Genomic DNA, 15,314 nt, shown 5'->3' with positions numbered 1-15,314 from the left:
CTCTCTCAAATCTCATATCCACGATATCATATCATGGTCTGATTCTGCTGCAGTTTGATATTCCTCCCATTAGCTCGTATTGAAGACCTTACTGTTTTGATAAAAAGTGTCTTCTAGAGCACGATGGTATTGAGGGTAATCGGTGTTAGGTTAGGTGGTAGTGCTGATAGTTTATTGAAGTGGAGTCGGAAGTGCAACACAAGAGTCAAATATGACATTATATTAAGAGAAAAATTATGAATCTCATTGTTAGAGAGGATCAAGACTGGAAGCAACATGGCATTTCGTTTAAGGTATAGTCATCTCAAGACATAATTTTTGCACGCCTCACACGTGCAGATCAAAGCCCGAACAAATTATCACGGTTACAAGATGATGGAGGAATAGTTATGGAGGGTCTTTTACTTCTCCAATAAAAGGCACACAAGTATTTTGACGAGTTGTTTTCTCCTAAAACTAGTGCTTATGGTTCTGTGTTTGGAGGCTAATGGTTCTCAAATCTCATCAAATGATAATGAAATTTTGGTAACACATTTCTCTAGTATGGGATTTTTTTAGGCTTGAAACAAATGGATTCAGATAAGGCTTATGGGTCTGCGTCTGATATGGTTCGAATCCTGGTTTTTATAAAAATTCTTGGGATATTTGTGGCTGGAGTTGAAATTTTTAAGATCCATTGTACTTGGATAGAAAAGGGACCTTTCTCAAATTCTATCAATAATAAAATATTTCATTGATCTTTAAAGTAGTCCGCTTAATATGAATGATTTGTTACCTATAATATCCTTTGTAGTGTTGTCTACTAGACTTTATCAAAGGTCGTTGCTAATAGATTGAAACATGTTCTTAACAAAAGTGTTTATGTGGAGCAGTCAGCTTTTGTTCCTAATCGGTCCATAGTGGACAATGTCGTGGAAGCTTTTGAAATTATTCATCTTATGGAGAAATGTAACACCCCGTTTTCCCAACGTAAAAATTTCTTAATAAAATCAGAGTTTTTCATCATAAAACGGAATGTCACATTTCTTAAAAATCGTAAATGGAATAAATAATAATTTATCCTTAAAAAAATATAACAATATAATCTTTAAAATCTCGCAGCGGAAATATTTCAACATCATAAATAGTCTTTGGCACTAAGGCCTCATCATCATAAAAGTCTAAAACATAATAACTGGTTCAGTCCAACATCTTTATTATAAAATCTCATAAAACAATACGTAAGGAATAGAAAACAAAGTCAAAACTCCCATCCCGTTACGTATCAGAGCACCCTAAGACACACACACTTGTGAGGAGTCCACTCACGACCGCAACTAATCTTGGTTACCTGCAAGTTACCCATACGAAGAGCAACATTTTCAAGCAAAGGGGTGAGATTTCTCAAACAATAATATTAAGCTTATAAATCATAAATTACATTTAACAATATAAACATCTTATAATTTAACAATTATAATCAAATACATAGACATCATCATTTCATCTTAGCAATATATCATCATATAGCAGTCACGATCATCGTCACATATCATCATACTAAAAGGCATCACAAAGTAATTCGTTAAAACATCACAACTTAACAACTTGACTTGACAATGCATCTAGACTCGACTATGCAACTCTTAACGTCTTAAACTATCTTGAATCATCATGAAAATGCAAATGCATGTGGTACCAATCTAGGGCATAAGCCCTCGTCGCTATTGAGCAAAAGCTCCTAGGGCATGAGCCCTCGTCTCTGGTTGAGCAAAAGCTTCATCGTCGTAGTTGAGCAAAAGCTCCATCGTCGTGGTTGAGCAAAAGCTCCAGGGCATGAGCCCTCATCTTTAAATGAGTATGCATGGACTCAACATCTTACGTCTTAGAAACTTCATGAACATCTATGACATCTTAACATCTTGACAACATGACATCTTAACAGCTTGATGACTTCATAACGACTCGACGACTTAACAAACTCTTTGACTTAGACCGACATTTACAACTTTAATAAGATCAACAACAACATATGCAGCACATATTAATTCATAGCATATCAACATCATAATATAACACATCTTTAAATCACACATCTTCATACAACACATCTTTAAATCATACATCTTCAAATAGCACATCTTTAAATCATACATCTTCAAATAACACATCTTTATATAACACATTAATACACATTATCAAATCATATAAGATCAGAATCATGAAAATGAATATATATTAAACTATCAAAATAATGAATTAAAATACTAATCTCTTCCTTTCGGAAATAAATATATACATATATTAAAGTATTCTTAAAGGAAAGACATAAAAATATATCTACAGTGGATATTATAAACAAATAGGCATCCATGAATAATTGAATCACAAGAAAAAGAGAAAATATTTGGCAATTAATATGAACCATAAGGGTCGGACAGCATATGTACATTAGTAGGTAACGTGAATATGCCAAGAGTTAAAAGGAAGATGAAACCATCGATAGCAAAACAAAGAAAATCTGTTGCATATGTATATATATATAGCATCGATAAACCAAATGGATGATAGTATGATATATATAAGAATTGATGAATAAATACCTCACATATCATAAATAATATATATCAAAATTGATTGAATAACATGTTACAGTTAATATCATCGACGAAGACATAAAGCAACAATCATCGATAATAAGTATATATCAATCAAACAACATAATTTACATAAAATAAAATCAGGATAAATCAAACATAAAGCGACGGGAATTTTGATATGAATTCATTCAAAAATAGTTAAAAAAAATGAAAAACAATACCCTTCACTATCATATGTTCATACAACCCTATAATGAATAAAGACTCCCCCTTACATCAATTAAGTAGTTTTCCATCATCTAATCATCAATTCTCACTCAAATCCTAATTTCTCAAATTCTCACAACTCATCCTAAAACATGTTAGATGCAATCTAATGACCTACAGACTTAATATTAGTGAAAGATAGTCTCACCCTTACCTTAGATTAATTCCTGAATCAGCAGCAGCGTTCTTTTCCTAAGGTCTTCTCCTCTTCTCTTGACTTTTCTCTTCTCTTCTCTTCTTTCTTGTTCTCCTCTTTTCCAAAAAACGGTTTAAGGTAAACTCTTTCCAACCTAAGCTTCTCTATTTATAATACTAAAATATTCTTCCCAAATCTATTTAGGCCCAACAACTTATTCTTCTTTCTATTCTAACCCCCAATTCCACTCACACTAATAATCCTCATAATCTTATTTATTTCTAAATTAAATATATCTCTCACAAATAACAAATATATTTCTACACCAAATAACAAATATATCTCTAACAAATAACAAATATATTTCTACACCAAATAACAAATATATCTCTAACAAATAACAAATATATTTCTACACCAAATAACAAATATATCTCTAACAAATAACATATATATATTATTCTAGTAAATACCAACTCATCAAAATAAATCGACTAAATCATAAAAAGACATCTAATCTCAAAATTATCTCCAAATCTACTTACTCTAATAATTCTCATATTCTAATAAATAATATAATAATGTCACATAATAAAATACTAACACCTCATATAAATAAATAAATCACATAAATAGACTCTAACTTAATAAAAATAATTAAATAAAAAGGAGGGTGTTACAAGAAAAATAAAAGAAATTTGCATGATGGATCAAATATTCACATTTTCTTTGATTGCAGAAAGAGTCGTGCATGTTGGACTTCTATGGGGCTCCACTTTCGCATCGCAGATTTACTAGTCTAAGCACCAGAATTTTAAGGATTTTTTCCCGCTTTGATTACTAACTTAGATGAGTATAGAAGAAAAAAGTGTGCCATCCTCATGGAGTTTGTGGTATAACCGTAATAGGATTGCTTGGGATAAGATCAATGATAGTGTTCCTGTTATTTTATCTTGTAGTCATCAAGTTTTCACAGATTGGTTGATTGCACAAGAGGAGGAAGGTGAAATTATTCAGGTTCCATTAAAGATTCTTAATAGACGGAGAAACCTCCTAAAAGTTTTGTTATATGTAATGTTGATGTCTTCTTTCTAGAGAATAATCAATATTAAATCAATAATGTGTTGAAAATATTGTCTAGATTGGTCCACAGCCATTCCAAGAGGATTCACTTTTTTTTTCTTTCTAGAGAGACTGGCTAGTGGCGAAATCCTTACATACTAAGTGGAGATATGCGGATTTCAACCCGCACCTCAACATATAAAATGTTTTCGTACCTTTTTACCAACTGAAATGTACTTACGAAACAACGCCTTTACTGGAGAAAACCCGAATGATATGAAAAGTACCACTGCCAAAAATAAAGAACAAAAAAACAAGACAAAAGGAAAGTTTGCATCATTGATGTAGTCTTTTAACTACAACTGGAATGTCATGTTACCAAATCTTCTATTTTCTGATCACCAACAGATAAAACTTCCTACATGTTTGCCACACGAGCTTCCTAAAACCTAAATGTACTTGTTTGTCTTTGCACTTGTAACATGCTCTTTGCCCTACAAAATCATAAAAAAAAAAAAAAAAAAAAACCAGTTTAAACATTAGGAATTTGAATGTACAACCAGAAAACATTTAGTAAACCCCTCTTTACAAGGCCAAAACAAAATCCAGTAAATAGAATATACGCTCTTTCGACTTATTTCTTTACATTTCATTATTGACATTTTCTAGAAAAATTATTTAAATTGCTTTGCTTACAAATACCTTTTAAAGTAACAAGAGAACAAATGAGTGAGTAATAAATAGTGTGTCGATGAATATTCTAGTCCCTGAAATATTTTGCAGGAGAGGTGATTGTAGAACTCATCTAAATATCTATAACCTATAACTACTTATCAATTTCTATTGCCAAACAAATCATCTGAAAACTGTACGTTTGGTAACACATTTCTCTAGTATGGGATTTTTTTAGGCTTGAAACAAATGGATTCAGATAAGGCTTATGGGTCTGCGTCTGACATGGTTCGAATCCTGGTTTTTATAAAAATTCTTGGGATATTTGTGGCTGGAGTTGAAATTTTTAAGATCCATTGTACTTGGATAGAAAAGGGACCTTTCTCAAATTCTATCAATAATAAAATATTTCATTGATCTTTAAAGTAGTCCGCTTAATATGAATGATTTGTTACCTATAATATCCTTTGTAGTGTTGTCTACTAGACTTTATCAAAGGTCGTTGCTAATAGATTGAAACATGTTCTTAACAAAAGTGTTTATGTGGAGCAGTCAGCTTTTGTTCCTAATCGGTCCATAGTGGACAATGTCGTGGAAGCTTTTGAAATTATTCATCTTATGGAGAAAAATAAAAGAAATTTGCATGATGGATCAAATATTCACATTTTCTTTGATTGCAGAAAGATTCGTGCATGTTGGACTTCTATGGGGCTCCACTTTCGCATCGCAGATTTACTAGTCTAAGCACCAGAATTTTAAGGATTTTTTCCCGCTTTGATTACTAACTTAGATGAGTATAGAAGAAAAAAGTGTGCCATCCTCATGGAGTTTGTGGTATAACCGTAATAGGATTGCTTGGGATAAGATCAATGATAGTGTTCCTGTTATTTTATCTTGTAGTCATCATGTTTTCACAGATTGGTTGATTGCACAAGAGGAGGAAGGTGAAATTATTCAGGTTCCATTAAAGATTCTTAATAGACGGAGAAACCTCCTAAAAGTTTTGTTATATGTAATGTTGATGTCTTCTTTCTAGAGAATAATCAATATTAAATCAATAATGTGTTGAAAATATTGTCTAGATTGGTCCACAGCCATTCCAAGAGGATTCACTTTTTTTTTCTTTCTAGAGAGACTGGCTAGTGGCGAAATCCTTACATACTAAGTGGAGATATGCGGATTTCAACCCGCACCTCAACATATAAAATGTTTTCGTACCTTTTTACCAACTGAAATGTACTTACGAAACAACGCCTTTACTGGAGAAAACCCGAATGATATGAAAAGTACCACTGCCAAAAATAAAGAACAAAAAAACAAGACAAAAGGAAAGTTTGCATCATTGATGTAGTCTTTTAACTAGAACTGGAATGTCATGTTACCAAATCTTCTATTTTCTGATCACCAACAGATAAAACTTCCTACATGTTTGCCACACGAGCTTCCTAAAACCTAAATGTACTTGTTTGTCTTTGCACTTGTAACATGCTCTTTGCCCTACAAAATCATAAAAAAAAAAAAACCAGTTTAAACATTAGGAATTTGAATGTACAACCAGAAAACATTTAGTAAACCCCTCTTTACAAGGCCAAAACAAAATCCAGTAAATAGAATATACGCTCTTTCGACTTATTTCTTTACATTTCATTATTGACATTTTCTAGAAAAATTATTTAAATTGCTTTGCTTACAAATACCTTTTAAAGTAACAAGAGAACAAATGAGTGAGTAATAAATAGTGTGTCGATGAATATTCTAGTCCCTGAAATATTTTGCAGGAGAGGTGATTGTAGAACTCATCTAAATATCTATAACCTATAACTACTTATCAATTTCTATTGCCAAACAAATCATCTGAAAAATGTACGTTTGGTAACACATTTCTCTAGTATGGGATTTTTTTAGGCTTGAAACAAATGGATTCAGATAAGGCTTATGGGTCTGCGTCTGATATGGTTCGAATCCTGGTTTTTATAAAAATTCTTGGGATATTTGTGGCTGGAGTTGAAATTTTTAAGATCCATTGTACTTGGATAGAAAAGGGACCTTTCTCAAATTCTATCAATAATAAAATATTTCATTGATCTTTAAAGTAGTCCGCTTAATATGAATGATTTGTTACCTATAATATCCTTTGTAGTGTTGTCTACTAGACTTTATCAAAGGTCGTTGCTAATAGATTGAAACATGTTCTTAACAAAAGTGTTTATGTGGAGCAGTCAGCTTTTGTTCCTAATCGGTCCATAGTGGACAATGTCGTGGAAGCTTTTGAAATTATTCATCTTATGGAGAAAAATAAAAGAAATTTGCATGATGGATCAAATATTCACATTTTCTTTGATTGCAGAAAGATTCGTGCATGTTGGACTTCTATGGGGCTCCACTTTCGCATCGCAGATTTACTAGTCTAAGCACCAGAATTTTAAGGATTTTTTCCCGCTTTGATTACTAACTTAGATGAGTATAGAAGAAAAAAGTGTGCCATCCTCATGGAGTTTGTGGTATAACCGTAATAGGATTGCTTGGGATAAGATCAATGATAGTGTTCCTGTTATTTTATCTTGTAGTCATCAAGTTTTCACAGATTGGTTGATTGCACAAGAGGAGGAAGGTGAAATTATTCAGGTTCCATTAAAGATTCTTAATAGACGGAGAAACCTCCTAAAAGTTTTGTTATATGTAATGTTGATGTCTTCTTTCTAGAGAATAATCAATATTAAATCAATAATGTGTTGAAAATATTGTCTAGATTGGTCCACAGCCATTCCAAGAGGATTCACTTTTTTTTTCTTTCTAGAGAGACTGGCTAGTGGCGAAATCCTTACATACTAAGTGGAGATATGCGGATTTCAACCCGCACCTCAACATATAAAATGTTTTCGTACCTTTTTACCAACTGAAATGTACTTACGAAACAACGCCTTTACTGGAGAAAACCCGAATGATATGAAAAGTACCACTGCCAAAAATAAAGAACAAAAAAACAAGACAAAAGGAAAGTTTGCATCATTGATGTAGTCTTTTAACTAGAACTGGAATGTCATGTTACCAAATCTTCTATTTTCTGATCACCAACAGATAAAACTTCCTACATGTTTGCCACACGAGCTTCCTAAAACCTAAATGTACTTGTTTGTCTTTGCACTTGTAACATGCTCTTTGCCCTACAAAATCATAAAAAAAAAAAAAAACCAGTTTAAACATTAGGAATTTGAATGTACAACCAGAAAACATTTAGTAAACCCCTCTTTACAAGGCCAAAACAAAATCCAGTAAATAGAATATACGCTCTTTCGACTTATTTCTTTACATTTCATTATTGACATTTTCTAGAAAAATTATTTAAATTGCTTTGCTTACAAATACCTTTTAAAGTAACAAGAGAACAAATGAGTGAGTAATAGATAGTGTGTCGATGAATATTCTAGTCCCTGAAATATTTTGCAGGAGAGGTGATTGTAGAACTCATCTAAATATCTATAACCTATAACTACTTATCAATTTCTATTGCCAAACAAATCATCTGAAAAATGTACGTTTGGTAACACATTTCTCTAGTATGGGATTTTTTTAGGCTTGAAACAAATGGATTCAGATAAGGCTTATGGGTCTGCGTCTGATATGGTTCGAATCCTGGTTTTTATAAAAATTCTTGGGATATTTGTGGCTGGAGTTGAAATTTTTAAGATCCATTGTACTTGGATAGAAAAGGGACCTTTCTCAAATTCTATCAATAATAAAATATTTCATTGATCTTTAAAGTAGTCCGCTTAATATGAATGATTTGTTACCTATAATATCCTTTGTAGTGTTGTCTACTAGACTTTATCAAAGGTCGTTGCTAATAGATTGAAACATGTTCTTAACAAAAGTGTTTATGTGGAGCAGTCAGCTTTTGTTCCTAATCGGTCCATAGTGGACAATGTCGTGGAAGCTTTTGAAATTATTCATCTTATGGAGAAAAATAAAAGAAATTTGCATGATGGATCAAATATTCACATTTTCTTTGATTGCAGAAAGATTCGTGCATGTTGGACTTCTATGGGGCTCCACTTTCGCATCGCAGATTTACTAGTCTAAGCACCAGAATTTTAAGGATTTTTTCCCGCTTTGATTACTAACTTAGATGAGTATAGAAGAAAAAAGTGTGCCATCCTCATGGAGTTTGTGGTATAACCGTAATAGGATTGCTTGGGATAAGATCAATGATAGTGTTCCTGTTATTTTATCTTGTAGTCATCAAGTTTTCACAGATTGGTTGATTGCACAAGAGGAGGAAGGTGAAATTATTCAGGTTCCATTAAAGATTCTTAATAGACGGAGAAACCTCCTAAAAGTTTTGTTATATGTAATGTTGATGTCTTCTTTCTAGAGAATAATCAATATTAAATCAATAATGTGTTGAAAATATTGTCTAGATTGGTCCACAGCCATTCCAAGAGGATTCACTTTTTTTTTCTTTCTAGAGAGACTGGCTAGTGGCGAAATCCTTACATACTAAGTGGAGATATGCGGATTTCAACCCGCACCTCAACATATAAAATGTTTTCGTACCTTTTTACCAACTGAAATGTACTTACGAAACAACGCCTTTACTGGAGAAAACCCGAATGATATGAAAAGTACCACTGCCAAAAATAAAGAACAAAAAAACAAGACAAAAGGAAAGTTTGCATCATTGATGTAGTCTTTTAACTAGAACTGGAATGTCATGTTACCAAATCTTCTATTTTCTGATCACCAACAGATAAAACTTCCTACATGTTTGCCACACAAGCTTCCTAAAACCTAAATGTACTTGTTTGTCTTTGCACTTGTAACATGCTCTTTGCCCTACAAAATCATAAAAAAAAAAAATAAAAAAAAAACCAGTTTAAACATTAGGAATTTGAATGTACAACCAGAAAACATTTAGTAAACCCCTCTTTACAAGGCCAAAACAAAATCCAGTAAATAGAATATACGCTCTTTCGACTTATTTCTTTACATTTCATTATTGACATTTTCTAGAAAAATTATTTAAATTGCTTTGCTTACAAATACCTTTTAAAGTAACAAGAGAGCAAATGAGTGAGTAATAAATAGTGTGTCGATGAATATTCTAGTCCCTGAAATATTTTGCAGGAGAGGTGATTGTAGAACTCATCTAAATATCTATAACCTATAACTACTTATCAATTTCTATTGCCAAACAAATCATCTGAAAACTGTACGTTTGTTTTCTACAATATATTGACAAACAACGTATTTAACCCAACTATATATCTTTGAGCCGAAACATATTTGGCATTGAAAGATAAAACAGGTCATGAATTCAAGACTTCATCATTCCACGGTTCAAAATCGTTTATTTCTAATCATTGCTTAACAAAATAAAATTTAATTCCATATGCAAAGTGTTTCATAGTTACCGTGATATCTTGCATATATGACCAGAGTGATCTTCCTTTAATTTCTTACCACACGTGTAGCAGAAGTAACATCCACACCTGAAATCAGTGGCGGAGCCAGGAAAATTATAGAGCCTGGGCAAAAATTTTATCGTAAAATATGGCGTGTTAAGAACGTTAAAATATGACTTTACACAAAATATTATAAATTTTCGACAAACGACAAATTGATTATGAATTTTTAAAGTGTCAAAAACTCAAAAAACAAAACAACAGAAATCTCGATCTATAAATCAAATTTTGAGCTCATTATTTGCAGAGACATCTATAAAAATACATAAAAAGGATCTATATAAATCCAATTTTATTTTTTTTTAAGTAGGAAAAGGGCTATTGGGCTGGACTTGGTACAAAGAGAGTAGTAGCTGATCCCGGGCTAGTGCCCAGGCTAGCTGGGGGGTGTCACCGCCCCTGCCTGAAATGAAAAAGAAAAAAGAAATCATTATAACTCATGTTTCATCAATCAATATAGTGTGATAATAATGAATTAAAGAATTATATAGATTTTTAGTTAAAATTTATAAAAATGATGAACCTGCACGTCATGAAATCACATCCCAAAATTTTCTCGACATGGATAGAACATCTCGGACATTTCTGCCACATTTCACTTTTAGCCAACTGCACTAATTTCTTATCAAGTTGTTTTTCACCTAGAACCTTTTTCGACTTCTGAAATTGACAGCATTTCATATCTGCATGCCATGGAACTTCACATTGTGCACAGAATAGCCTATGACAAGACGGACATTCACAACTTGTAACACCCTCTAGCCCGTCATTCACCAACAGAAGAGAACAATTCTTATAAGGACAATGAATTTTTTGCCTCTGAGCAATAGAAGACTCATAAATTGCAGATTCCCAATCAACAATGAATTTTTTAGGTAAAATGGATTGCAAATGTTCTGGTTTCAATTCAACATAACATTCTGGATCCGGACACTTAACTTTCACCACTTTTTCTTTTCTTTGAACCTTCACATACTTGGATATGCACTTAATACAAAAGGGGTGATTGCAAGAACCAGTTGTTAATATTTTAGAGTCTATTACAGAATCAAGACATATACCGCATAAGCTTTTTGAGGATCAAGCTTGGGAATGGGAACGAGGGGTGATTGCTTTCTTTGTCTTCTTCTTCTTTGCAATATCGCTGTCTTCGGAAAGAGACTTTCTCTTCAACGAATTCTGATATTCATTTGCTGAAATAAAAGTAACAGAAGGAGACGAGGGAGGACTGTATTCGTTTTTCATCATGAATTTGTGCAGAGGCGGGCGTGCTAGGTTTTGTTGTTGGTGTTTGGTTTTAGTTTTAGTTGGGAGGATGTTTTAGATTTGATCGTGTGAGTGGATTCTGGACAGCTACTAGAGTCAAGGAGAATCAAAAGTTTCTTCTTTTTATTTGGAAAAACTAAGGTCCGTGAAAAATAATAAAGCAAAATTAATACGGTCAATGTTGGTCTGATGTAAACTTAATTATGCATATCTGCAACTTTCAAAATTGGTACCTTAAAATGGCCGAGTTTCAATTTGACTTTTTTGTTTCACGAAATAATTCATTCAGATTTTAATTCTCAGACCTCTTGATCATGTATATAAAACCATTTCTCATCAATATGAACAACGTTTTGTTTTTTTGAAATAAATGGACGATGATTTTATACATCCCTACAAAAGTTGGTTCATGTGACAGGCTAACACCATCAAACATTGATATACAAAATTGGCTTTATAGCATTTGAATGTTTTCGTATGCCGATGTTATAGCATTTCACATTCGCTGCAAAAGAAAGGTTCTACTCTCTAATAGTTGTCCTATGATGTAAAGGAACTTCACAAATTCGATCACAATAAAGTTGAACCCTCTTACGACCACAATTTTGTCCTTTTACAACAAACATGCATGCCACTATATTTTCCTTGTCTCCAAATACATTGAACGGTACTTTTTTTGTGGTGGACGGGGTTTGAATCCGGGATCTTGCATATATTACGCATTATTCCTATCAACTAAGTTAAGCTCACAAGGACGTTGAACGGTACTTTTTGAAACCGAAAACTATGATGCCACCATTTGAAGCACCCCATTTATGATTTTTCCTTCAACTCACTCATTCAAATGAGCATTATATATCGTGATTCTATCAGCATTACACAAAAAATTCTTTGTTGGTGCTACTGAAACTTGCAAATTTGACACATCATCAACGCAATTTTCTTATGTAAAAGAAAAATATTTACAGTTTGAAATTAATGTATTCCATACCCAAAAAAATATTATGTATTCAAGTAAATTATTCAAATTATATTAAGACCTATAATATTTATAATAATTATTCAAATTATAATAATTATTATTCAAGGAAGAGAGTGTTGTAAATTAAGTAATCTCACATATGAGGGAACAAGAAAACCTATAATATTTATAAGTAATGGAAAGTTTTAGTCCACTATAACACAAACTAACTCTCATTATATTTTCTACACTCCAATTGAGCTTTTGCAATAGCGATAATCCAATAGTGAATCTCCCAAAATTTGAAAGACGGGATCAGAAAGTAAATCGGGTTGCTAAGCACGCAAAAATCAGTAGAAACATAAAAATAACCGATGTACCAAAGAATAAGTTCAATAGTCAACATGTCTGATATTGGAAACTGATATGTAAGAAAGCAAAATTTTAGACACCCATGGAATATCATATAACCTTGGATTTATCCTTCCAAAAAGTTTCTTGATAAGCAAGATTGTGCAAGATAAAGCATTGGTTTGTAATTCTTGAGCTTGCAAACTATCTGAGATGCCAAAGGAATACAGTACTAGCTTGTTCCTGAATTCTCTAAATCGATAACGCTACATCCACTAGTAGATGAACATCTCCAAAAAAAAACTTTTACTCCAAGTCTTGAGCTCATGTTTCAGCTTAAAAACCAGATAATAAGATATATAGCTCCTTCAACAAATAAAAAAAAAGATATATAGCTCCGAAAAATAGGCACATCGTTAAAAACAGCGCACAAGCCTGCACACAAGCCTCCTCCAGCCATCTGGATGATCGGACCACATTTTAAAATAAAATTAGTCAGTTCTTTGTGGCTTATCTTCAATGTCTGCTTATAAAACACTCTACCTTATTTGAAGAAAAATTCTTTGACAAAGACCTTGTAAAAACATTTTAACTGTGCCTTTAGCTTTTTAAATGATTTCAAGTCTTTTCATAGAGAACGCTTATTGTAAACAAAGTGAGTTTTGTTAGAGTGAATATATGTGTGATTTTGTCGGTGTGGTATTAGGATTACATGCATTCTTATATGCCTTATTTTTAATTTAATATGTAAAGAGTTTCATATAATCAAGTCTTTCATAGATTTATAAGAGTAAACAAAGTGATTTTAATTAGAGTGAGGTATATGTGTAATTTTGCCTGTATGTTGTTAGAATTACATGCCTTATTTCTAATTCCATATGCAAATAGTTTCATATAGTACCTTGGATTTTGATTGCAAATATGAAACAGATTCCAATCCCTACCACACATGTAGCAGAAGTGACAACCACACCTGAAAAGAAAAGGCATTGAGTAGTTTTATATAATTTTTTCATTAATACAATATAGAATTAATTAAACTTAAAATTAGTGAAACTAATGATTAAGGGTAAGATATAATTATACAAACCAACCTGCATGTCATATGTACACATCCATCAGTTCTCTGTACATGCATAGAGCATTTTGGACATCTCTTCCACTTTTTTCTTTTAGCCAACTCCAAAAAAATCCTATCGGATTGTTTTAAGCCTTGACCTATTTCCGACTTCTCAAATTCCTGACAATTCATATCTGCGTGCCATGGAACTTTACATTGTGCACAGAATAACCTACGACAAGAAGGGCATTCACATTTTGTAAGAGCACCTGCCCCGTCATTCACCAATAAAAGAGAACAATTCTTATAAGGGCAGTAAAATTTTTCCTTCAAAGCAATGGAAGCCTCGCAGTTTGCAGATTCCCAATCAACAATGATTTCGTTAGGTAAAATGGATTGCAAATGTTCAGGTTTCAGTTCAACAGAACATTCTGGATCTGGACACTTCACTTTCACCACTTTTTCTTTTATTTGAATCTTCGCATACTCGGATATGCATATATTACAAAAGGGATGATTGCATAAACCGGTTGAAAACATATTATAGTTTGTTATAAAATCAAAGCATATACCACAGAAGATTTCTGAGGATTGGCCTTGTTCGATATCTGTCTTTGTTTTGTTTTTGTTTTCTTCTAGCTTGATCTGTATCTGTTTGTTGGTCCTAGTGGTTGCTTGCTTATTCTCCTTCTTTTCTTCGTCTCGGTCTTCTGAAAGAGATTTTGTCTTCATTGGGTTTTGAGATCCTTTTGCCGAAAGACGTTGAAGTAGACGACTAATGGTTGCTTTCATTGGCTCCTTCTTTTCTTCACCACAGTCTTCTGCAACAGATTCTCTCTTATTGGTAACTGTGTTAGGTTTTTTTCTTTTTTTGGGAGAACTGCGTTAGGTTTTCATTTGTGCGGACGCATCCTAAGTTTTGCTGTGTTTTATTAGGGTTACTAGGTATTTTTTTTGAAGGAAGGTATTGTTTTTTATTTTTTATGCGTGTAAGTATTTTTGTTTTTATTAAGGAATGTAGGTATTTTTGTTGGGGTTTGATATCTATAATATATTCTATACTATATATCTATATTATTATCTATATCCCTAAAAAAAATACTATATATATCTTCTATACTATATATAAAGAAAATAACCCCGTTGGTTTTTTTCTCTTTTCAAAAATACCCTCAATTTTCAAAACAAAAAATAACACATGTAACAAACTAGGTGAATGTATATATACTTACATTTTCATTATCCCAATTATACCTTTAAACAACAACTTTTTCTATAATAAAGATAGTTGTTAGTGTCATTAAAAAAAGAATTTTGATTATATTTTTTGTTATATTGTTGGTTTCATTGAAACAGATAATCATGGTTAGTTTAATTTGTTATAATTTGAAAACGAAATACATTCATATTTTTACTCTTATTCAAAATTAAAAATTCATAAAAAATCACTGTTCATAATTTTCAAACGTTAGCGCAGTAAAAAGAGCGGAAAGACGGT

General features: G+C 32.3%; 1 protein-coding gene and 1 pseudogene across 2 annotated transcripts; both read right to left on the bottom strand.

The window, feature by feature from the left end:
- Positions 1-9,297: 9,297 nt before the first annotated feature.
- LOC146938914 (uncharacterized) lies at positions 9,298-12,167 on the bottom strand (annotated as a pseudogene). Its single transcript, XR_015030001.1, has 4 exons — positions 12,164-12,167; positions 10,702-11,449; positions 10,128-10,205; positions 9,298-9,549 (listed from the first exon to the last, which is right to left on the bottom strand). The product of XR_015030001.1 is annotated as an uncharacterized LOC146938914 (transcript).
- A 710-nt stretch (positions 12,168-12,877) lies between these two features.
- On the bottom strand, positions 12,878-14,894 carry LOC146938913 (E3 ubiquitin-protein ligase RSL1-like). Its single transcript, XM_085757885.1, has 3 exons — positions 13,851-14,894; positions 13,658-13,729; positions 12,878-13,216 (listed from the first exon to the last, which is right to left on the bottom strand). The coding sequence occupies exons 1-3, from the start codon at positions 14,606-14,608 to the stop codon at positions 13,093-13,095; spliced, it is 954 nt and encodes a 317-aa protein (XP_085614011.1). The 5' UTR covers positions 14,609-14,894; the 3' UTR covers positions 12,878-13,092.
- Between the last annotated feature and the right edge of the window lie 420 nt (positions 14,895-15,314).

Source organism: Medicago sativa, chromosome 3 (genome assembly GCF_051527215.1).
Source record: "Medicago sativa cultivar Bolivia chromosome 3, Bolivia_mono, whole genome shotgun sequence".
In the NCBI taxonomy this organism is placed as follows: domain Eukaryota; kingdom Viridiplantae; phylum Streptophyta; class Magnoliopsida; order Fabales; family Fabaceae; genus Medicago; species Medicago sativa.
The sequence above is the reverse complement of the archived record's forward strand: the minus strand, read 5'-3'. Positions and strand labels throughout refer to the sequence as shown.